This window comes from Mastigoproctus giganteus, chromosome 9 (assembly GCF_048544385.1).
Source record: "Mastigoproctus giganteus isolate SK-2022 chromosome 9, ASM4854438v1, whole genome shotgun sequence".
Lineage (NCBI taxonomy): Eukaryota > Metazoa > Arthropoda > Arachnida > Uropygi > Thelyphonidae > Mastigoproctus > Mastigoproctus giganteus.
Window position 1 is genome coordinate 20,254,145 of NC_143583.1, and position 25,777 is coordinate 20,279,921.

Sequence of the window (25,777 nt, forward strand, 5' to 3'; positions counted from 1 at the left end):
GGTCACGCTAGAAGGAAGCAAATAAATGAAATACCGTAGATTGATCGAAGCGTTTAGCTTAGCAGCTTCCAACGGAGAGCTAATAAGCTCAACACCTTGATCCATCTACTGTATTCCATAGGATCATCATATATCATAGGATTCAATATTAGAAATCATTCTGTGCATGCCAGTGCAGCAAAACTGTAACACCCTAGCTCAATTGATTGACATAATCAGCAAATGTTCAGGTGGCTAGGATCTGCCAACGTTTCTAGTCAGGAAAAGTTGGCAAACCACAGGAATTGGCAATAAAAGAGATCGACGAGGGCTCAGAAAAGTGATATCCAGTGATTTCTTATCAAATACTCTCAAACAGTAGCTGAGGAAGGTCACAGAAACTGATATTAGTAGAAGAGCGATACGTAGGGAGCTGCACAACATTTGTTTTTACAGGAGCTGCAGAATGAACACAAAAAATTTGTGTTCAATCGCTAGGTTACGGAGGAAGAGGAATTATATCGATCCAGTCCGTTCCTCGATCAGATGCAGGTCTGGATTTTGTGCAGACCAGACGAGTTCTTCAAATTCCTTTTTCTTAAAAAGGTTTTACAATGCTCGCTGTCATTTCATTTTCTTGCTGGAACATGGAAAGCCCATTTCCATAGAACAGTTAATCATGTTTTGTACACCTGAACCAGAGTGTGCGTTAGCAACCGAGAATATATGACGTTTCCGATACGAAAGCATCCCAATCATGAGCCCTCACAATCATGCCCTCTTAAAACTCCATGATATATTTACTACCTCCCACAACTGCTACGTTTATCACTTTGACTTGCAGGACCAGATGCAAATTATGACTCCCGTAGGATACAAAGCTGATTGGCTTTTATACTGCTGGCTAAGCGGCATAGGCAATTAAAGATAGGGGTTGGTCATAATTCAGTTATCACTGAGTGCACATCGCCCATCATTTTATCTTTTCACTACATAGATTACGACTGACTTGATGGAGTTAAGATGTGTAGCTGTATTACTTGCACACTTTAAAAGTTTCCTCCCTTGTATTCATCTCATTCTCACTAGTCACTACTTTGGGAGGAGTTTCCGAATACTTTTTTTTTATACGATAATGTATAAAAGAATATCTTATTAGGGCCGAACGTTCTATGTCCATAAATTGTTTATGTTGTACGGTCGATTTGCCGATTTTTCTGGAGGAAAAAACCTTCCTGTCCACCCATGAGACCAACACGGTCGGCCGCGGAGTGAAAAAAAAAATCCCATAAAAATCCTGGTATCATTAACAGGATTCGAACGCGGACCTTTTCCACTCTGTGTGGGGAGGACGGTGATCGTAATCACTGTGCTCCTATGACTGGATAAGCATATAAGCATTGCATTAAATCTTTTGATGCATATCAAGATAAAACCTGTTCCATAATTATTCTGAATGGCCGAGTTAGTCGATTTTTCATCCCATAAAACTTACAAATCGCTAGCACACAGGAAATTTAAAACACAACACGCTGACCTCGTGGCCTTATTTGCACCGACAAAAATTCTAAAAACAGCTAACGAATCTTTCCCTTCTATGAAAAGTTCACCCTTTCACTTTTAATTTATTGATATGATACCAAAGAAACCTTAACTTCCCAAAGAAGCACCGCACTTCGCTCAGATTTTGCATTATTAAACACAAAACTCTTTTTGATTAAAATATTCATCTACCTTTTTCCACAAAACTAAGTTTCAGACAAAATCCACGGTCTACTGAGTCTCTAGCTACTCGTAGTTCGTGTTTAAATTAGAATGGTCTTAAAACGAAGCAAGTTTACATATTTCTAAAAACTTCCCAATTTCCCTGGCTGTTGCAGCCTGCAATTTTTCGTGCTTCCAGATAAGAATTTTATACGCTTCACATAATTCTTTCTCCGTACAAAACCCCAACTGAAATTTTTAAACGCGCTGTAATTAAGGAAGGCTATGACAGTGCAAATAAACTTGAGATTTTATTATTTTTCTAATATCTCGAGATTCTATATTTAGAATACACAACATAAAGGTGGAAAGGTTTGCGAACAGCTCAATTTATTTGACGATTTCGCAATGTTTGCATTTTATCCGTAATTATATTTGTCCTCTGTAGTTATAAATAAAAATAGTCTCGTGCATATTGAAGTTTGCTAGCGTTTCCCCCCCCCCCCCCAATCTTCTCTCATTTGGGTTATTACGATTCACTAAAGCTTGTCACTGTGAGAGTCTCATCAGCAGTGTTCAACTGAGATTGTCCACCCCCCTCCCACCCAATTTTAGGCAGGGACTCAAATAGTTAATCTTCTAATACTTCGATTTCTTATTACAGTAAACGCTTCAAAATCCAGCACATTTACCATGGAAATGTTAACAAAACAATCAAGCAGTCCTGTCAAAGTTTGTGTTTAAGAATCAAATCTACATACATAGACAATGCCATGGTCTTAATTCACACAACAGGACAAACCTGCCTTTACAAGGACATTCCCCTGGTATTGCTCTACTTTGAAACAAGTTATTTTGCTATAAAGTCAATCGGCCCATTTGTTTAAAGATCAGGCAACGTGACATCTTGTTTCTGGACTAATTAGTCCCTCATCAGATAGTAGGTGGTCTCTAGTACATGCAGAGTTGTAAATATTTTCGATATTACATTGCTTCTCGAGCATGAGCAATTAGTTTTAAAAGTTGTAATAGCTTAAGCTATTTGTTAAAAAGTACCGCAGTACCAGAGAAACTCGTTACAAAAGCAACTTTGTTTTCCTGTGAGAATTAATACCATTGCATTAAATCCTACCTCCAAAGCAGATGAAAGGATAAGATATTCAATGATTCCACGAATACTGCTTTAGCCTCTCTCTCCTTAGGAAGTTCTAAGGCAGCCCCCTGCCTTAGAACTTCCTAGGGATTATATTCTTTGAAATATTGTTCCTCTAAAACTACTCAACGGCTTGGTATACTTCTTTAAAATCTGGCTTCTGTCGGTTTTAGGGGTAGCTGTATTTTAAAGTGTTCGCTATACTTCAATCCGAATAAATTAACTCTATGAATCTGAGAACTGCTCGCAATTTTCCCAGACCTCTTGGGCGATTCCTTAACAAATTTGTAATCCGTTTCATCAAGCAATACAACAAGCTGCTTGGTATTTTTGAACAATAACATCGACAGTAGATTTTCGGCTATTGGTATATACCCGCAAGAGTGCCAGATTAAATTGCCATACACTGGTTTCTAATAATCATCTTAAAAGAATTGTAACTTCCCTAGCCAATCTGAAATTCTTTTTTATTATTTTACCATATTATGGAAGAACGATGAAAACATTACAGCCGAGATCTTCTCGAAATATGCAACGTAGTCATTTTATAGATGCAACGTTATCACTCTCCTCCATCGCTGCCAGCAAGTGTAAATACAATGTTGCACCAAAAAAAAAGAACAAAGGATATTTCCGGCTGTCGGAATCGTGTAGTCGACGTTCCGAAAGCTTTAAATATGCTGATATCAGAAGTTGATGCTTAAGGATTTTTCTGGTGAAACAGAGCAGGCATATAGCGATTTCTTGGACTTTGTCAACGCATGTGATGATAAGAAAAAATTTATCAAATCTGTCTTTTTATGATTTAAATGCAACCACACTTGCACATTTATTTCTTATGCCATTTAAATATCATTTTATAATAAAATACGTAATGACACACAAATTTTGTTTCTTTTATTTTCAGAATCTTTAATTTCTTTTATGCATAATCTCTGTTATTCTTTTAGACAAAAAAATGATCAGTCTCATTTTGGGAAACCATGTCACTGTTTTTCAATGAAGAACCAATCTTGGAATGCCTTAACTACAAAAAAAATCAATCAATACGAAAAACATCGCCCCTACTGTTTCTAGTCTACAGTGGCGGACAAAAAAAAACTGCATCACCTTAAAAAAATTAACATTTCAGTGAAACGTATAAGATGTTGTTTGAAAAAGTCATTTAGTTTGTCGCAAAGCAAAGGTATTGCGTCAGATAGCGCTTCTATTGCATCAGACAGTAATTGCAAGGTATTGCATCAGCCGTTTCTATAAATACGGCGTTGGAAGGGTATACACACTCATTAGTATCCTGTTTTGCGAAGGAGTAAGCATGGCTCCATATGTTTAGTTGACACCAAGAAGTGTAGCTGTTGCTCTGTCCCAGGAAGGGCTTTCTATGCGTGCCATAAAATAGGCTGCTAAAAAATTGCTACGCGTGCTGATAAAATAGGCTGTCACTAGTCAACGGTATCCCGGTTGATGAAATAAATTAAAGCTTGAAACCGGTGATGTGAAGAGAAGACCTGGATCAGGCCGTAAGAGAGTGACTACGCCTTCCCAAGATCAATATTTGGAACGGCTATGCCTTCGTAATCGCCATGCTAGTGCTCCTGATCTAAAACTGGACTTTGAGATGGCCTCTCGTGTTGAAACAAGTGCACGAACTATCCAAAGACGGCATCCGTCTTTGGATAGTTCGTCATCTTATAGTTCGCCATATCCGTCATATTTTCTGACAAATCGAAATTCAACCTGCATGGCTCGGATGGGAAGCGATATGTCAGAAGACAAAAATCGGAGACATACCATCCTGACTGCATAACACCGACTGTAAAGTTCCCCGCCGGTCAGATAGTCTGGGGATGCATAACAAGCAAAGGGGTAGGACAAATTAAGTTTATTAATGGAATGGTGAATGCAGAAACCTACACTGCTATGTTGGAGGAATGCCTGAAACCCGTTATTAGGGATCACCACACAGACGTCCAAAACTATTTTTAAACAGGACTCAGCACCTTTCCACACAGCAAAATTGGTACGTTTTATGCTATTTAGATTTAATGATGAATTTGTCTTCTTGTCTTACAAGGCTTAAAACGTACTTCCAGTCATACCTCAGAAATGCTGGCATTACAGGGTTGGACTGGCCCAGATTTGAACAGTCCACATTTGAACCCTATTGAAAATTTCTGGTACATAATGTCGTCTAAAATTGCTCAGAAGAAGCCAACAAGAAAGAATCAGCTGCGGGAGAGCATTGTAAGGGTGTGGTACCACGAAATTGGGCAACCGTATATCTAGAAGTTGATTAACTCTATGCCAGATCGTTTCAAGGCTGTAATTCCAGCTCGTGGAGTAACAACAAAATATATAGAGGACTTCTTTTGCTGATTTACAGTACATAATACTATTATGTTAAACTTGTCATTTCAGTTTGTACGCGTTAATGCAAAAAAATGAATGTTTGGTTGTCATGATTGCTATTTGCATTATTTCTTATATTTCCATTAATTACGTATTTTACCCTTTAGGAAGATATTTATGGCAATTAGGTATATCAGGTGGAGTCTTTTTATTGGATTTCATTCATAGGTATATATATATATATCCCATCTAACAAATGTATTTCGAATATTTCTCCAACCAACAATGCAGCGCAAAACAAATTACTGTATTTGCAAAATTCACAAGTGATGCAGTTTTTTTTTTTTTTTTTTTGCCTACCATTGTTATCCTCTGTTTTCATCTATTAAATTACATGAAGTGTGCTGCTCAAGATCCAAAAAATGAGTTACCGGGCTCCCAGTGAATACCGTGTTAATTTAATGATATTAACTCGAAGTCCTTTTATCCCTGCGGATCTGCATGAACGGAGAAATAAAATCAAAACGTGTATGTTTATAACGAGTCTGACGAATTTGTTAGGACCAAGCGCTGACAGATTATTGGACCGTCGTTTGCCTAAATCACTTACCTTCCATAACTCATGGTATAGGGTGAAGGTGCTTCAGTAAGTGACTGTTGACCCTATACCAAAGGATTGTGCTGACGAACACGTCCTATTTTAGTCCACAGATGTTCAACCCGATTGAGGTCCAGAGACTGGGCTGGCTAGGCAGATTCTTGAAATCTTGTTTCGGGTTCTTCAATTACTCTTTCGCTCATTTGGAACAATGGATTGTCATCTTGAAAGTACCATCTCTTCATAAGAGTAAACAAGCAATATTTCCAGGTATATCTGATCTGACGATATTCAGATATGTCCTGGCATTCACTGTGCTCTCCATTGGAATCAGAAAGGCAAAAGTAAGCCACTAAACATGCTCCACACTGTTATATATACTCCAGCATCCTGTACTGTGGATTCAAACAGGATGGTTCCAGTGCCTCCTTGTGAAGATTCTTTCATATGTGCATTCTTGCATAGGAGTAGGAGAGCGTTTGACTTACATCCATCCTTTGCGTTCCTGACATCAATAGGATGTCCAGTCAGTCGGACGTATATTGATGAGTATCAATGCAGCCTTATAAATAAGGCTGTATTGATGCCTCAAGTGCTGTTGTTGTTGTTGGTTTAGGGATCTATTAGGCGCTTCGGCAACTATGGCCATAGTGCGCAAAGCCTAGAGTGCACTGCCATTGGTTTACCATACATGAAGTGCATGTCCGCATATTCTTCGTTGCTGTAACCTCTTTCCATGTTAACTATCCTTTGACAAGTACTAGTATGCCTACTACGTCTCAGAGCATTGAGAGAGGGGAAAGGGAGACAATGAGCAAAACCTAACCTAAACAAACAAGTCATTGGTGGATCTCAACTCTGTACAGTTCACCTTGTGAGTGGTGGATCCCAACTAGAAATGTGCAATATCTCGAAAACGATTCACTTAAGGACTCATTTTTACTAGGCTTTTTTGCATATTGCAGCCTGTACAGTTCACCTTTAAATTATTGACCATCACTTTTGAAACACCCTGTGTTGTATTTTCTCTTCCTTAACCACGTCTTGAAAAAATCCCATAAAAATTACTCGCGTAATTTGACGTGATTCGAATCCGCGCTTTTTCCAACCAGTTTGGAGAGGCCGGAACTCATATTCACTTGCTACCTGCGAGGACTCAACTGAAAGCCAACAGGCAATCTGTGTTGTGTGATGAGATAAATTGCCTCGAAATATTCATTCCTCTTGCTCAAGGTTACGATGTTATTTTCTTCACTAGTTCGCCGAAGTTTGTTATTTTGAGAATTTTATTCTTTACAAGATATGACGTATGACGCATTCCAAAACTCTCTGGGTAAGAAAAGTACCGAAATTTATTTCAAAATGTCTTGAATCTCAATAAATGAAGAATAATTCCACGTTATGCGCTGTGACAAAACAAAACATAAATAAAATAAAATAAAAAATCTAGACGTCAAATAGCCTAAACCTAGAAATAAGGGATATTTACCCTGACTCTTAATTTTTTTTTTTTTTACCATTACAGTCTTGGTTCAACTGTTATCATTGTCCTTATTAATATCTTAATAGACAAAAAAATCAGTGAAATAAATTGCGCAAACGTATTACTTAATTTTGTAGATCCTATATCGTGAACAAATATATATTCAAGAACGGTTTTGATAATGTACAATAATATGTTGTATTGTTTATGAAATTTTTGCACGATGAATCATTGCACATCAAGATTGATGAAGGATCTGTCCTTGCAGTTTCTATCGCTTTCCTGTTCCATTATCGAGGACAGTGGTATTTGATTTTATCCTTATTCTTAAGACAGTGAAGATGGACGACAAATGTAGCCTCGTGACTCCTATCAGTTTCACTTTTGCTGACAGCCATTTGTTCAAGGAGGCATTTGTCATTTCAGATTTTGTTTGTAAATGCACACCTTTCCATTTATTTTTCATTGCACTTATTCTTTTATCTTAAAATTCAAGTGTTACGTTTTTCCATCCCACGTTTTTCCAAATGCATAGTTCATTTGGAAAATAAATTGTCCATTTGGAAAGCAGGTATGCCCATAAAAAAGTTACTTCTTTTCCATTGCTCCAGTCATATTAACTTACTTCCATTTTAATTTGAAGAGTGCAAATGACTGCACGCATTTTAATTGCATTCAGTTGGGTTTTATATAATAAGAACTGTATAAATACACTTTGGAATAAATGATGTTCTTTAAATATCATTTATGCCAGAGTTTTACAGTTTATTTAACAGTTTTTAATATATATATTTATTGACAAACATTTTCACAAGAACTAGTATTAAATTCCAGAAGCCTGCTTCCTTCACGATTTGTTTTACCATGCCATTTTCCAAAAGGAGGTTTTATTCAAATATACATAAGCCATTAATTCTTTGTCGTTGTTGTCAAAGATAAATAAAATAAACTAATTCGGTTTAAAATTAAGTGTATGTTTGAAAAAAAAAATCCCAAACTGATCTAAGATATTTTATGGGGCATAAAGAATATCATGTGGTACTTTATAGTCTGTTGACATTGGCCTCGAGCTGGATGCACGATAAGATATAAATGTATTGTCTAGACAGGCGCTTTTATACGTGTCTAAACTAAATCAAATATCAGAAGATATTAAATCTATTTTTTTTTCTTTTTGGTTATGTTTGTTCGTACAAATACACACAACTCTCTTCCCTGTTCCATCGGCTTTTTGAATATCTGCAGGGTCTATTATTTCCTGAGAGCGTCCTTTTGTTAGTAACATCTTCCGCTCAGCCTGTAGCTGTTCTAGCAAAGATTATAGAGGGCGCTTTCATCGCTAGTGACTTTGCCGCGTCCATGTTCTTGGGATGTGTGATTGAGGCTTTCTTGCTACGAAAAGAAAAACCACATTATTTGCTGTATACTAAGGATCTGTTCTGGGGAAGATGTCCTTGCTGATTGAGGCTGATGAGAAGATAAATTGCAGATGTCCGGCCGAGGCATTCGTATATGTGATAAGCACCTGTCAAGTCTAGTCATGATCGGAACTGCTACAATGGAACCTCTGTGAAATGGCAAAATATCACTCGGTTCTTAGTAGAGACTCCATTCGAACTCGTATAAAACTGGGTTTCAACATACAATGGCCATAGTAATTTCGGATTTTTTTTTGAGGTGCGAACTATATGTTTTCACAACATCTCATGCACCGCCCTCCCAAAATATTAGAGAGGAAAATTAATAGAGAGTTGGCTTTAGTTTCGAGGAGATAACAACAGCACTCTTTCTTGGGACTGACTCTACCAGATATGCACAAATATCCATCCCAAAAATATCAGCCATTTTCTGTTGAAGTACCCTCTTCGGGGTATTCTTTTACGGCACAGCGGGTTGCCACTTGTCACTCGTCTCGGTAAGTGGGGGCTCAAATCAGGCCAGAGACTGAAAATCTTAAAAGCTTCTTCAGTTGAGAGGTATATAGTTCCCCGATTTCAGGCAGGAGGGGATAAAGTTACCCCGTGAGAGCTATTCCAAGCTTTTCAGCTCGCAAAGAATGCAAATTATTATTATTATTATTTCTCCCTGATTGGGGTCCCACTTCGTGACGGGTATTACTACCAAGTACACAGGTGGGTGTTGTTATTTTTGGTGTTACTGTTGGTCGAGGAACTCTGACTATCCTACAGGTTTTCAGGATTGCGACTTTCTGGAGTTCCTTGTAGGTGTACGTTGGGACACCTATTGCTGCTAGGCTGTTATGTAGGGTTATTATTATTATTTTATTTCTCTGTTGAGGAGACTCTCCTGGGACAGCCATTGGCTAGAAGGGTGTGAAGCGGACCCTATGAGCAAAAGATGGGACGTTCACCCTGGAAGGTTGAATACAAAATTTTGAAATACATTTGTAATTATGATTTTATATTCGAATATTTCAACTTTTGACATCTATGTTGACATTTAGAATAATGAGAAGATATCGTTAAAAGGGATCAAAATTAAATGCGGTTTTCAGCCTAGTGGCTGTGCACTAAAGTTGCACGAGACAATAGGAGTCGGCAAAGACCTGGAACCTGTAGGCGTTGTCGTTACAGAGCTTTTTCGGTTCAGTTCTTGGTTGATTGAAGAGTTCTATCGTGTTTGCTGGAAAAAAGCGACTTAGGCTGTCCAGGTTTTTTTAAGTTGCTTTGAAGAGGATGTCTTGTTTCAGGATTCCTGGGGGCTTCTCTATGAGAGTGAAACAAACCTTCGATGCTTGGAGCGTCTAATCTTCCTGTTAGCAGCTGGGCTAATGTGAAAATGTTTCTTGTGTTAACTGTCTGTTTCCAAGGAGGAATATTGAGATTGGAAAGTGGAATGGCTCTAGAGATAGTAAATAGGTGATTCGAGATCCTGTTCAGCCATCTCAAGAGCCAGTATTCAATACTGAGAAAATCTGTTGGTAAATACCCACTTATGCGAACATAATACATTTTGCCCTTCGGGTTTCACATGTTCATTAGCTGTTGTTATTACTCTGAAGTTTAAACGGTTCAGATAAGAAAAATTATAATTGTTTTTGAAAATTTAAATCATTTTCTGGGGCATACAGCAATCCATTTTCTAAGCATTATCTAATTATGGTGACATGCGTATAGAACAGTACGCTGCACATATTGGATAGCCCTATTATCCAATATTTTGATACAGTAGTGTAATGTGCAGCCATTAAAATAGATGGAAAATATTTCTGTTTCTCTCAGTGTGAAACTTTTTTATATTTGGTATTTGCTAGATGGCTAATTCTCAATAGTAAGAGGTTTCACGTACGTAATGCATTTTGATTTAGAATAAGCCATATTTAAAATGAGATTTCTCTGCTTGATCCTTTAAGTATTTCCATTTGCAAAGGAAAATCTTGGATGCACATAAATCGGAGACGTTTGAAATTTGACAGCTTTCCTCCCGTTATTTATTCGGAATACTAATTTCAATTTATTTTTTTTAACGAAATATATTTGAATGCTAAAACCCTTAGACAAAATTAATTTCTTACCATCAGGTGGCAGCAGAGTATCGCAAAATTACTAATGACTTTAGCATATATAAAGGTGTTTAGAATTTAATCGAATATTTCTTTTTTGTTTTGTTTTTGCCAAAGTCTTTATGATCAGCTGCTCTTCTAATACTGCCTTCATTCCATTGTGTGCTAAACTTCCATTGTGCCGAGGATGTAATTATAATGTGTTAAAATTCTTTCGCCTATTTCGTTAAAAAGTTAAAAAAAAAAGAAGTAAAAAAAAAGTACGAATAAAGGAACCTTTGTATGTTCCTTTTTTCTTTAACACAAAGACACAAAAAGGGGTTTCTCCACTCTTTGTTTGTTGAAAATGTTTAAAATTTAAACATTCCAATATCTAATTGAAGCAGACAATATCCTTATTATAATTCAATCCTTAATGGGAAAAAAAGTGCAGTTTTTTTTTGCTTCGCATAGAGAAGCTGAACTATTTTAATGTAAGTCCACGCATTTTTCATCCCTTTGAAAAAATAAAAAAAACATTATTATTAAATAGACCTTAAGAATGTGATGTTTATATACGAAAGAGATTAATCCTGATTAAAAAAGTAATTCTATTCATCGCCTTCTATCTGTTTTTGTCTATTCAAATGTCCAGTGGGGAATAAAGTAGTCCCCCACCTTTAAATTTTCGCCACGGTACAGAAAACTGATTCTCAATATCGAAAGAAAATTGACCTTCTGTAACTTTCCTGGAGGACAAAATTATGTCCACCCTGAATAATAAGATAATCAAAAATATTGGTTCCGGCAAAGTATTTACAGTGGTTTTCACAAAAAGCTACAGCTACCTTGTGCATTCACGTTGTAGAAAATAATTTGATATTTCCGTTCATCTTTGCAATACAAGAATTTTATTTCGATTTTATACTACATATTTGTAACAGTGAAAGTATTTTTACATATTTAGCAGAACAAGAATAAATATTTTCATTTTTATTCTTGTTAATTGCCATATTGTGCCGTATATATTATCTCTAAATTGCGTGTTTTGTGATCGATTTGTTGTTTGCTGGAAGAAAAACCCAAGTTTCCGGGAGAAAAAACCATGTTACCCTCGGCTGATACCGAATAACTCAGCTACGTTGTGAAAAAGACCCATAAAAATTCCTCGCGTCATTGACGGGATTCAAATTCAGATCTTTTCCACGCGGGGTGGGGAGGATGGTGGATATATCAACTGTGCTACCAACGAGGGCTCAAATTCAGACCTTTTCCATCTGGTGTGAATGACTAATTATACCCACTGTGCTATCCGTGAGGGCAACCCCAGTAAAAAAAACTAGCCACTTCATTTGCCGTTCCATCTACTAATTTGTTCAACCTCCACATCATCAGGCGTAAGCTCACTCCAACAATCAATGGCATTCGGTTAAATGTGAATTTCTACACATCGACTCTACAACCCCCTCTTCAATCCATACCCATGTTCCCTTCTGTGTTTGTAGTCTAGGAAAGAGTAAAGATGCTATTATCATTAAGTAAACTTTAATCCTTTAAGTTTTTATAGACTTTGATGAGATCACCACGCTGATCCCTCATTTCCACATACTGCAACTTACAAAACTCCAGTCTGTACTGCCAAGAATATCCGTTGCTCGCCCAAATAATCTTGTTGCTCTTCTCTTTATCCTTTCTAACAGATCTAAGCCCTTTCTAAAATGAGTTTAGAAAGCACTCACTTAATGACTCATCTCCTGAGATTTTTGCCGAATTTCATATACATCGTTAAATCTCATTCCTTTAAGCTGTTTTGTGAAGTATCGAAAAAATTTGTAAATTTTTTGTGAAGGGTTCTTTTCTCCAGTTTTTCCCTTCAGTGAGATTTTTTTTTAAACATCTTGGTCCACACTTTCTTCATGTTCAGATTCTTTAGTCGAAATCAATCTAATAATTTATTCATGTTCTGTTCTTTTTCGAACAATTAAATATACTGCCACATCTCAATTTCTGAGTAATATTTTTTGTTCATTTAAATCAGACCTTGAGGATAACTCTTGAAATTTCTTTACCAACATAAAAGCATATGCTCTATGCACTGTACCGACTTATAAACTTGTAGAATTTTGTAAATGGCAATGTTTTTTAACAATTTCATTAAAATTTTCATGTTGATTTAATCTGTCATTTTCTCTCTGCTCATTTATTGAGTTCATAGTTATTTTCAGTATCCTCAGTAATATTTTTTCCATCGCGCAGTTGATATAATAACCAGATGAAATTCTAACTTGAGTTCGAATCCCGTCAATGATGAAAGAAATTTTTATGGACTTTTCACAACGTGGCTAAGTTAGTTGGAGCTTCCTTCCAGAGACTCGGGTATTTCGTCCAGCAAAGCAGCAAATTGGTCAGGGAACACATGCAGTTTACAGACATAATATATACGGTTCAATATGGTCTAAGCCGCTGATTCGCCTAAAATCCTATAACAACTAGTATTTTACGTTCATAGACGTCAAATGACAATGAATGCCATGCGCTTAGCGTCTTTAGTTAGTGTAACCTTTTAAACTGCACATGTAGTTTATTTATTGACTTTCCTTCTTTCATGGTTTTGCGTCGATTAAATAGAACATCTGCCATTGTTTGAAACTTATTATACCAATTATTTCTTTCTTCAAGGTTCATCGCAGTGACTCAGCCAATTAAGTACTCGAAGCACAAAAACAACAAGAGGGTAGCTTTGACCATTGCCATCGTGTGGATTGTGTCGGCAGCCATCGGTTCCCCTATTGTTCTAGGACTGAACACCTCACCAGAACGAATCCCTCAACTGTGTGTGTTTTATAACTCTGATTTCATCATCTACTCCTCTCTTAGCTCCTTCTACATCCCCTGTTTAGTAATGGTGTTTCTTTACTACAAAATCTTCAAGGCTATTCATGAAAGAGCGAGGAAGGCGGTGGCGAAGCGCGCACCGTTTATCGATGTGCGAGAAGGACTCATCATTGAAAACACAGCCCAGACCAAGCGATTGCAAGAGACTGCCTTAGACATGGGAATGAAACAGTACAGCCGCACAGGTGCTCTCAGCGGTGGAGCTGCTGGCGGAGGAAGCAAAGGTCAGCATCTGCAAGTGGTCATCGAGTCCGATGCATTCACCAATACCGGAAGCGGAAGTCAAGCCGAAGATGATGAAGACGAAGAGAACACTGACGAAAGAACACAGAAGACGTCGGACGGGGACGAGTGTCAGATCATTCAGAATCCTGAGCTGGTATTGAGAAGTGTGGCTGAGAGGACTGATGAACCCGTCGCGATTAATGGCAACACGGATTCCGGCTATGCCCCTTCGAACATTGAGGAGACGCAGTTTTGTGTGCAGAACCAGAACACTGAATCCCCCAAACAGTCGGTCAAAGACATCCCCTGTGACCCAAAAATCTCGAAGAGGAATGGAGCGGCAGGAGGGGCAGGACGGACTGCGCGTGATCACATCGGTGGTTCGTGTCCTGCTGGCCCTCCTCCTAAGAAGAAATCCCGATTTAATGTAGGCAGAAAACATAAAAGTAGCAGAAAGAAAAGAGAAAAAGCTTCGGCGAAACGGGAGAGGAAAGCGACGAAGACCTTAGCCATAGTTCTAGGTAAGTAAGGGTTCAATTATCTCATTAAGAAAAGAATAAGATTTTCTCTTTATGTAGTGATATCAGTGGATTTTGCACATTGAAAAAGAGCATGATTCCAAAAAAGGGCAAGAACTTTAATAATTATTAGCATTTTATAGTGGGATAATTTGTTATTTATTACCGAATAGAAACTTTTTAGTATCCGTGCTGTCTTGAACATTTGATATTCATTTTAAAATACGTGCCTGAAATCAAATGCCTGAAAATACCACATTTTGTATCCTATACCACCAGACAGCAGCTCCATATACAACTACGAATTCAAAAACTCCATATACTATATACTGACAAATTTCTTTTTAATTTCGTTTAACCGTGACAGTCTTCTTTAATTTAGAAACATTTCTATTAACCTTTTCCTTCAAATAATTAACGGGACTCAAAATATGAAAGACAATTTTTCGTCTAAAAAATACCCAAATTCTGATATACACTCCAGCCTAAAAGTTTGGAATCGCGTTTAATTTTTCTTAATTTCACGTTTCATTTTTCAATTTTCAAAGTTTTTTAAAGTAGAATGAACTTGTTTAGCAATTTTTATTAAAATATTTTCTATTATGCATAAAAATCAAAGAAATATAAAAATTCCAGAAAGGTGTAAAAGACTCCTTAATATGACAGAACGAATATTCTATAAAGTGGAAATATTGTTAATATTATAGAAGATTGCAGATGATTCTAAAGTTTTTTTTTTCAATAATATAAATTGAGGAGTAAGAACTATAACTTATATAATCGAACATCCATCGTACAGAAAGAGCGTTTTGCGTAAGGTTTATGTTTCGTGGTAAACATGGCAAGAAATAAGGAACTGAGTGTTGAAAAAGGAAGTGCTATTATAATTCTGCATAAAGCACGTTATTCCACGAGAAGTAATAGAAAAAATGTTTAGGAAACACAAGATAAGACCAAAACACTGATTTCCACAACGGAAGCACAAGGTAAGACCATAATACTGGTTTCCAAACGCAATCGACGACTTCATCATCATCAGCCATTTTCAATCCACTGCAGGATGAAGGCCTCTCCAGCAACTTTCCAGTTCCTTCTGTTTTCAGCACTGGCCATCCATTTACTACCCACAAACTCATGAATTTCATCTATCCCTCTCCGCCTTTGTCTTCCAGGTTTTCTTCTAGCTCCTCTTCGGTACCATTTCGCTATTTTCTTAGTCCATCTGTCATCATGTCTTCGAGCTATGTGTCCTGCCCAAGACCATTTTAGTTCTTTAGTTTTGATAAGAATGTCCTTTACTTGAGTTTTCTGCCTAATCCATGTGTTTCTCTTCTTATCTAACAGTCTGATTCCCAATATAATTCGTTCCATTCTTCGCTGTGTAGTTCTCAGCTTCTCTTCCATTCTTCGCTGTGTAGTTCTCAGCTTCTCTTCCATTCTTTTGGTGAGTGCCCAAGTTTCACTTCCATAAGTCATGGAAGTGAAATATTTCCTATATTTCCTGAATGCTATCCATCCAAAATTTATTATTCTCTTGACTTCCAGCCATTTATCATTATTACAGCTAATAACTTGTCCCAGATAAGTATATGACTCCACCTTTTCAATTACTGCTCATTCAATCATTATTTCCCTTTCTGTGGCATACTTGTTCATCATTATTTTTGTTTTAGCCATATTCATCTTTAGTCCAAAATCCTTACTAACTGTGCATAACTGATTAAGATTTTCCTCTAATTCTTTGGGATCGTGGCTTATGACCACAATGTCATCTGCAAATCGTAAATGGTTTAGGTACTCTCCGTTCACATTGACTCCTTTCTGCGACCAGTCTAATCTTCTGAAAGCTTCCTCAAGGGCAGCAGCAAACAGCTTCGGAGATATTGTCTCTCCTTGTCGAACTCCTTTCTCAATTTTAAATTTCTTACTGTCTTTGTCTAGTCTAATAAAGAAGGTAGCACTCTCATATATTTTCTTCAAAATCATAATATCTGGCGTATCTATGCCTTGCCTTTCCAGTGCCCGAAACATTGCCTTATGCTGTATGGAGTCAAATGCCTTTTCATAATCTACAAATGCCAGGCATAATGGTGTTTTATATTCATTTGCTTTCTCGACGACTTACTACACTTTAAATCAGAGCTGAGTTGGAACAGAAAAACTCCTGTGTCTTCATCGACTGTAAAACTTCGATTGAAACAAGCAGGACTTCATGGTCGTGTAGCTGTCCGAAAACCCTTATTAAAACCAGAAAATCGAAAAAAACGGGTGGCATTGGCTAAGAGCCATCAAAATTGGACAATTGAAGAGTGTAAAAACATACTGTGGACGGATGAATCCAAATTTGAAATTTTTGGATCCAAGCATACAGTTGTGAGACGATCAACTGAATAAAAAATGGTGCCACATGTGCCTACAGTCAAGCATGGTGGTGGTTCCATCTTGATCTGCGGTCGCTTCTGTTTTTCTGGAGTGGGTGAAATCATCAGAATTGAAGAATTATTGAACATAATGCAATATTCACAAATTGCATTATTGAACATAATGCAATTTGTAGAAGAAATTTTATATTACATCACATTACCCGAAGCATAATATTAAGCTGTAGGGAGTTTCTAGCAACTAAACAACAGGATGGAGGGAAGGGTATTGCAAATTACAGTATGGCCACCCGAATCGGCTGACTTAAACCCAATAGAGCTTTTATGGGATCATCTGGACCATTAAGTCCGTGGAGTCTGCCCATCTTCACGAAATATATGTGGAACCCTGAAGATTTGGAATAATCTTAGTCAAGACACTGTTATAAATTTAATCGCCAGAATGCCACTTCTGTGTAAGGCATTGATAAAATCTCAATGGGGATATTTTGATGAAAAATCAGTATCGTTGTTAATATTAATCATTTCAATATTTTTGCCGTAAGTTTTCAATACTTAATGAAAAATCTTAAAACCTTACATTGTCATACCCTGTAATTACAAACTTATAGGAAGCAGCGTAATGTTTCACATAAGATATACAGGGAGATGAACAAAATAATGGAAACACCTGATATGAGAGTAGTAGTTGTTGGAATGGCTGTGTGATGTATTTATGAAAATGCAGCGATTTTTTGTCCATTTATGTCCATAAATTCCGTGTGTGCTCTGGTCGATTGTCTGTTTTACTGGAGGAAAAACCCATGTTTCCAAGTGAAGGCGGAAGCCTTGCTGTCGGGGCTTGAGACCGATTAACTCAGCCACGCAGTGAACAAAAACCATAAAAGTTCTTAGTTCCTGGCTTCATTTACGGGGATTTGAACCCTTGCCATTTCTACCCGATGTGGGAAGGAGTGTGATTATAACCGCTGTTCTACTCGCGCAGACAACTGTATTGAAAATAATGTCTACATTACTGAATATGGAAAAACAAAATCTGGTAGGACGAATTGTGGCAGAAAATCGAAGCAGCCTAAGAGACCGCCGGACGCTGAAAAGCATTGTAGCGCGAAAACATGAAGCTACTGGCTCAAAAATAACTGCAGAATTTAAAGCAAGTCTCAGCAATACAATTTCTAGCAAAAGAGTTCGGCGAGAACACCATAAAGATGAAATTTATGGCAGAGCCGCTATTGTCAAGCGACTGTTTACTGATGGTAATGCTATAAAGAGGATGCAATAGGTAGGGAGCACAAAAACTGAACACTTGATTATTCGAAAGATGTCAGACAACCAATATTTTCAGACAACCAATAATCATACACACTTCTTTAGATATCAAGGAGAGTTTACGTTCGTCGAATGCCAAAGGAAACACACCAAATCAATTGTCAAATGTGGAGGAGGAGGAGGATCAGCAATGGTTTGACAGCAATATCTTGGTATTCTTTAGGCCCTATCATCATTACCTTGAACAGGCGAATTGCCGTTACTAATTACCTGATAGTCTAAATTATCAGGTTCGTTCCATGTTGGATGCATGGCTTCCCGCAAATGATGTCATGTTCAATGATGAGAATGATCCAATGCCCACAGCTAGATGTGTCCAATCTTGGTTTGAGGAGCATGAAACTGAGACTAAACGTCTCCCATGGCCTGCGCAATCACCAGGCTTGCATATTACTGATCCACTATGAGCATATTTGAAGAGGAGAGTGAGAAGCAGATTTCGCCCACCTTCATCACTCAAGGAACTTGAAACGTTCTCCATAAAGAATGGTCCGATATTCCTCTTAAGGTAGTTCAAGCTTTATTTGAATCTATTCCATATAAAATACAAACTGTTTTAAAAGCAAAGGATGACTAAAAAAACCGTATTAGTGTATACCTGTAACCTTTATCACAGGTTTTCCATGTTGTCTGTTCATTGAAAGCTTCCTTTTACTGATTGCTGCTGATTTCAAATAAGTAATCTTCTGCTTATTCTTACTGCACCAACTCTCTTAGGGTATCAGCACTGCTTCAGCGCTTTCTTTCGATTCTTTCCTTGAGTCCCCCCTCAAGAACCAGCAGGCCATCACCATAAGATATTAAAAAAATCACGAGAAAGAACATTGAGGACTTCATCCATGAGAGCATTCCGTAGTATGGGCTTCATAATAGACCCTTTTGAACACCCTTTCACAACCTGATAATGGGTTTGTTAAACTTCATTTGAATCACAATACCCCTATTTTCAAAACAATTTTTTCATTAGATAAAATAATTGTTTATACGATTCTGAATTTAGAGTTTAGTCCCATCCACTACCCAAGGGCTCCATGGAAGACAAACAGAAACAGAACGCACTTACAAGAAGACTCACTTGTCATAACCATCACTAACGCTTCTTCAGAGTTGTGTTTCTGCTTATACTCGAACTGCCTCTCAGAGATCAAGCCAGCAACAGAACTGAAATTTCTCCCATATTAGACGTTCATATAACTTTCCCAAAATGGGAAGCAATGGAATAAACTTACACAAGGATACTTCGGGCACTGGCTTTTCAGGATCTTTCAACAAAATCTAAAATTTCCCCTCACTCCAGCTCTTGTTCGTTCGTTTTCTTTTTTTGCCACTGTCCTTAATGAAGAGTGCTACCTATGATGGTGACAAGCAACTAAAAAAACATTGGCACTGAGAGCTGACGGAAGTTCATCTATAGCTGTATAAAATAGTTAACGTACACTAAGTGATTACTTTAATAGGTACATTTCGTACCTAATAGCGATGAAGTTCCACTTTAGCTTTCAGAACGGCTTGGAATTGTCTTTGAATGGTCTCAACGAGGTGTTCAAAGCATGCCACAGTAATGCTGGCTCATTTTGATTCAATAACTTCCAACGGTTGTTGCAAATTGGATGGTTGAGGATCTCTACCCTCAAGAGCTCATTCCACATCAACCTATAGGTGGATTGAGTCTTGTGACTGACGACGTCCTCATTAAGCTAAATTTTATCTCATGTTGCTAGAACCGGTTCTAAAGCGGATTTTGACATGACAAACTATTGTGTTGAAAGAGCACATTCGCAGATGGATATGCTACCGTCATGCAGGGCTGACAGACCCCCGATTCCATAACGGGAATGATTCGGGGTTTGTCAGATCAGGCAACCTTTTTCAAATCATCTGATTTTAGGTAATTTTCCGGTTTTAAATACAACTTCTATTGCAGTTGTATTAAATACAACTTCTATTGCAGCAAAAAGTTTTAAATACAACTTCTATTGCAGCAAAAAGATTTCGTTTATCTTAATTGTCTGTGGTCTTTTTGCTCCAGTTTTACAGGAACATTTTAAACTCGTCGTGCAATTTCCCCCTCGAGAGATGCCACCTGGTAGGACACAGGGAATAAACCACGATATTTCTGTTCGCTCCTACTTGAATAGCCATGCATTTATTATTTTTCTATCACCTATTGCCCCCTGCTGGTGCAAACTACATGGCGTATAGCTCTAATACATATCGAGCGAAAAGTCCCGGATTCGAATCCTGTCAATGATGAAAAACTTTTAGGAGTTTCTTTCACTCAGTGGTTGAGTTAATCGATCTTAGACGACAACAGACTGGAGGCTTTTGCTCCCGGACACTTTGCATTTTCGATCAGTAAAACAAACCGACCAAAGAACACATGAAATTTATGGACATAATACACAAGAATGGATGACGTGGTTTTCGAGTAACCTTAATATAACAGTTTTTTCCCCCCCAATGTTTCTTAATGGGATAAATTTGTTTGTTTGTTTGTATATAAATTGTCTGGATGATTTGGTGCCCTTTCCGACTTACGTTACATTACCTCTCAATCGTTGTAAAATACTTCTCCTCATGATGCGAGGATCATATGAGCATCTTTTTTCTTTCTTTTTTTTTTTCTTACTGTGGCTGATTTAGTCAATCTCAAATGAAGTTCATTGTTTGTTCTTCCGAAAACTTGATTTTTTCAAAACTGCGAAACAGAGAAAATTAGAATACAAGCAATACAAAAAAGTGATGAAACTAACTGGAGTTTGTGGCTCAAGATTCTGCATCTCCTTTTGTCCAACTAACATCTCTTACTCTGCTGGAATTTTTGCAAATTTTTAGGAGTCTTTAAGCTACAGCACTTGCATCATTTGTTTTGACCTCACGAGCATGACTTTTCCTTATTAAACTGTTTCTTGGGCAAAACACCTCAACAAAGAACAGATGGGTACATCTCAATAGTGGAATCTCTCTCTTTAATTCAACTGGAAACTTATTTCAAATAGTTAAAATATGATTCCTGTAATTGAATCGTATTTAAACTAGTTTCTTCAGAGAAGCATAGGTATCCATATAATTTAAATTCCTAATAGGCCCTCGTGGGTAGCATAGTGGACCTAATTGCCGTCTTCCCCACATCGGGTGAAAATGTCAGGTTCGAGTCTGCCAATGACGGAAGGAATTTTTTTGGGCTTTTGTTCAAAAAATGGCCGATTTAATCGGTCTCAGGGAAGGACAGCATAATTTTTTCATTCTGGAAATTGGATTTTCTATCTACAAAACTGACAAATCGACCCCAAAATAGCCTTGGTTGCTTTGGCGATTGTTACACAAACTCAATAGTAACGATTCCAATTAAGTCTCCAACCTAAAACAAAGAATTTAAGTTAATGTCACAAAACCATCTCTTCTTCAAACAGCGCACAATCCCTAATGTTTTGATTATTATTAAGTTTTTAAATACGAAGCTTATTAGAAACCATTTCATTTTAAATTGACATTTCGCAGATGCTCATTAGATGTAACACGAGGCTTCTTTTCTCTATGGTTATCTGTCTTTCTCATTTTATGTATTCTTCTTCTTTTTGTCTTGTTTTCTTTTATTCCTTTTAGATAACGCTTCATTTTTCGTTTTTGCAAAAGCAAATAGTGATCCAATATGGCAGAAATCTCAGAAATGCAATTAGCGAGCAGAAGTTATTGAGAAAACTCATAGCAACACAGTTAGCCATTACCAGTTGCAAGTTATTTGCGTTTATCTGGAAAATCTGAAGCGAATCGTAATGATATTTTCCGAAGGGAAATTGATGAAATCTCTGTTTGCGGAATGAGTTTCTTTTTGATGCTGGTTTTGTATTTAAGAAGAAAACTGCTTCTCAACAGCCGTGGGCCATTGGGATTTTAATTAATGCAAGATAGACAGTAACTGTTTTATTGCATTTATCGTTAAAGGGGAAGGTGCATTGCAGAGTGGAATTTCTGTTGTAGTATTCTGGCGTAACTGACGTTAATTTCTCCAGAAAGTTTAAATAAATATTTCGAAATATCATTTTGAGGTTTTGAAAATATAATCAGAAGATGAAATAATACTTAGTGATTCTCATCACAGATTTTAATCTTTCTAATAGGAAAGATTTTATTGCGAAAAAATTACTCTGTATTTATTGGTCAAACCTTAGATAGCAAGAAAAACAGAATAAAGAAGAGGATAAATCTTTTGAGACCTAACGGGATATGTAACATACCATGCGTTGGAATCACACTTTACTGAGTTCTTCACTTTCGATATTTTTATAAAATAATAATGTTTGATAATTCAATTTATTATAAACGTTTAATACTTAGATGAGCTTTTAATGCACAATTTTAATTCTCCCAGAAACTCGGGTTTTTCATCCTGGAAGGAACAAATCAACCACAGAACACACGCAATTTACAGAGATTATATTCCAATACGATGCCGGTGTTGTTCACTGAGTGGACAGAAATCATGGGATACCTACCTAGTAACCATTAGGCCCACCTTTCACCCGGATAAGGGCAGTCACACACAACAAGGCATTCAGTCCATTAGTTCACGAAAGCTTTCCACAGGTATTTCGATTCATGCTTGCTACACCGCTATCCATAATTCCATCGCATTCCTGGGTGGAGGATCCAAACCTCAAACGGACCTTTCCACAGCGTCCCAAAGATGCTCCACACGTTCCAAGTCCGGTGAACGAGGAGATCGTTCCATGGTGGTAAAATCTGCTGACAGCTCTTCGAACCATGTTCTAATCACCATGGCTCTGTGGGATGGCGCATTGTCCTGCTGGAAGAGTCCACTGCCCTGTGGGTGCAGGTTGACCATGGAGGAATGCAGATCTGCAAGGACGGACACGTGACCTGGATCGTTCAGAGAAGCGTCTAGACGTACCACAGGTTCTAACGAGTGCATGTTTAACACGTCCCAGACAAATACTGTCCATCTGCCTGAACAGTTCCTTGTTGACATGACGGGTGCATAGCTTCGTGATGTTCCCACCAGATACACACCCTCCCCTCCGCTGAAAATAACTGTAAACGGAACCCATCGAACCAGGAAACCCGTCTCCAATCATCTACGGTCGAGTGCCGATGTTTTTTCGTCTGGGTAGACGAAAAAACATCGGCGGGGTAGAATCGTGTGTCGCGGTATTGGCAATAGGACTCTGGTTGATCGGCGTCTCCTATAACCTATTGCGGCTAATGATCGCCTAATGATCTTGGTGGAGACGTTTCTGGCACCAACCTGAGTGAAGTCACCTGTGATTTGTGGCACTGTCGCTCTCCGGTTAGCTGAAACAATGCGCGACAGAGGCCACTTTCATCCACCACCTTTCAGTCACAGTGTTGTCCACGATCAGATGTAATTCCGGAAATGGAGAATTCCCGATACATTCTTGATACTGATGAACGGGGATAGTGTACTTTCTGTACCACCTCTGCGATAGAGTAACCCATGCATCGGGCACCCATTATCATCTCTCTTTCAAAGTCGGTTAACTCACGACGTTTATCCATACTCACATCAAATTACCGTCTACGTGAATGCAGTATACCTATATACTTGCAAGCCGTGGTTTCTTCCACTAGTGAGAGGGGTGACAGCGTCGCGTTGCCCAGGAACCAGGTATCCTATGAATTCTGTCCTTTCAGTATTGTAGTTGGGTTTTAGGAGCATCTTTGCTAGACGAAAAACCCTAGTTTCCGGGAGGAAAAGTCATGATGCTCTCGCCTGAGACCGAGTAATTCAGCCACGATGTGAAAAAGGCCCATAATTCCTCACGTCATTGACGGGACTGGAACTCAACTCTTTTCCATCCGGTGTGGAGAGGACGGCGATCCTGCCAACTGTGCTACCACGAGGACGGTCTATACGATGCAATATGGCTTAAGTTGCTGATGCACCTAAAAGCCTACAAAAACAACAACAATAGCAAGATGCCCCAATTGACGGAGTTAACAGATTTCAAACGCGAAATGATTATTGGATGCTACATAACCAATTCGTTTGTAAGTTCCATTTCAAACAGCGAAGATCCATAAAGTCGACGACTACTGATGTGATCTGCAAATGGAAGCGCACCGGTGCCGAAATCGTTACGAAACGGTACAGAAAGTCTCCGAAGCAGACGGAACGTGTCAGGAGTGCCCGGCAAGGAATCGTCCTTTCAGAACGCTGATCGAACGCAGCATACACCCGCCCTCAGTGAAAAGATTGGGACATATGTCAACACCCTACTCTGTGTGCGCTGGATGAAAAGTTGTTTTGGAGTGACAAGTCAGGATATATGATTTACCAGTCTGATGGTCAAGCTCGGAAAATCTACTTGCCCGACTGTATCGTCCTGATAATAAAGTTTGATGAAGGAAACGTGATGGTCTTGGGCCGTTTTTCATGGTTGGCTTCGGGCCTCTGGTTGTCGGACTGGTTTGAGAACATGAGCGTCGAAAAGTCGGACGGGCCAGCCTAAAACTCTGACCTAAATTCTACAGAGAACTTCTTGGATGAAATGAATCATCGGGTGCGTGTGAGGAGAGATTTCACAAAAAAATAGAGCTGAACTGGTTGCGTATTGAATGAAGGTCGAGTGCCGTAAAATATCAAAAGGCATTTACAAAAAATTGCTGGAAAGGGTACCACGAAGACTAGGGACTGTCATAAAGGCTAATGGTACCAGCACACTTTATTAGTTATCCTGTAAATAAAGGTTATTTGTAGATATGCCGGTGTCTGGGTATTAATGGCACGGCAGTGCATTTATGCACCCTTGAGCCAAAACATTATCACTACTTTCATAGTTTTATCAGTGTATTTTATTTTATACCAATAGCGTGATGGAACGTCATTCGCCATGATAACCGCTTGCAACCCGCGTGACATCAACTTCACGATACCAAGGAAAGTGTCAACCAGTATCCCGGAAGAATTGGACAGGATTTTCCGAAGTACGGCAAGGGAGCGAGTCACTGGCGTGGACTGTCGAATTTGTGGGATGCGTTCCATCGCATCCCACAAATGTTCGATAGGATTGACGTTTGGGGAACTTGGTGTCCAGAAGAGCAAATGAAATGCTTGGACATGATTCTCCAACCATTCCTGAAAAATGTAGCCTTGTGATACGGGCGATGTCTTGTTGAAAGGGTTCAATCCGTATGGATGGACAGTCAGCATATAGAACAAAGCGTAGTCCGAAACAATGCCGAGGTAGGATTTGGCGGTGAGGGTGTGCTCGATGTGCTCTTCGTACTGACGAACTGGCAGGCACTACCATGCCTTTACTATGTACGCTGCGCCGGTCTGTGATGTCACTCGTCACGACTTGATGCTGTGGAATGCGTCCACTTGTGCAGACAGGGGTGGTCAGCAAGTATCACTGAAACATATCAGCATGTTCAAGAGCATATAAAATATTTAAGAATTTTTAGAAAAAAAAAAAGGAAATCGAGACCAAGAGGAAGCGAACATGTGAAAAAAAAAATTATTATACTTATTCAAGTACAGAGAAAATTACAACCTGCACTTGACAGTATCTTCGTATAACTTTTTAACGCAAAGCAAGATTTCACATTTCTATCTTGAGTATTTTAACGTGAACTCATTTCTGAAGACATATTAGATATGTGGACATTATCCAGTCAAT

General features: G+C 38.3%; 1 protein-coding gene across 2 annotated transcripts in view; it reads left to right on the plus strand.

Moving 5' to 3' along the window:
* Positions 1–25,777, plus strand: part of LOC150080072 (dopamine D2-like receptor) — a 206,405-nt gene that overhangs the window by 169,778 nt on the left and 10,850 nt on the right. The window contains exons 3-4 of one of the 2 annotated variants that reach the window (XM_090382041.1): positions 13,448–14,176; positions 14,219–14,409. In XM_090382041.1, coding sequence (XP_090238167.1) covers positions 13,448–14,176; positions 14,219–14,409 — 920 coding nt within the window. Of the gene's footprint in view, positions 1–13,447; positions 14,410–25,777 lie in introns of both variants that reach the window. The other variant, XM_090382040.1, reaches the window with a different exon arrangement.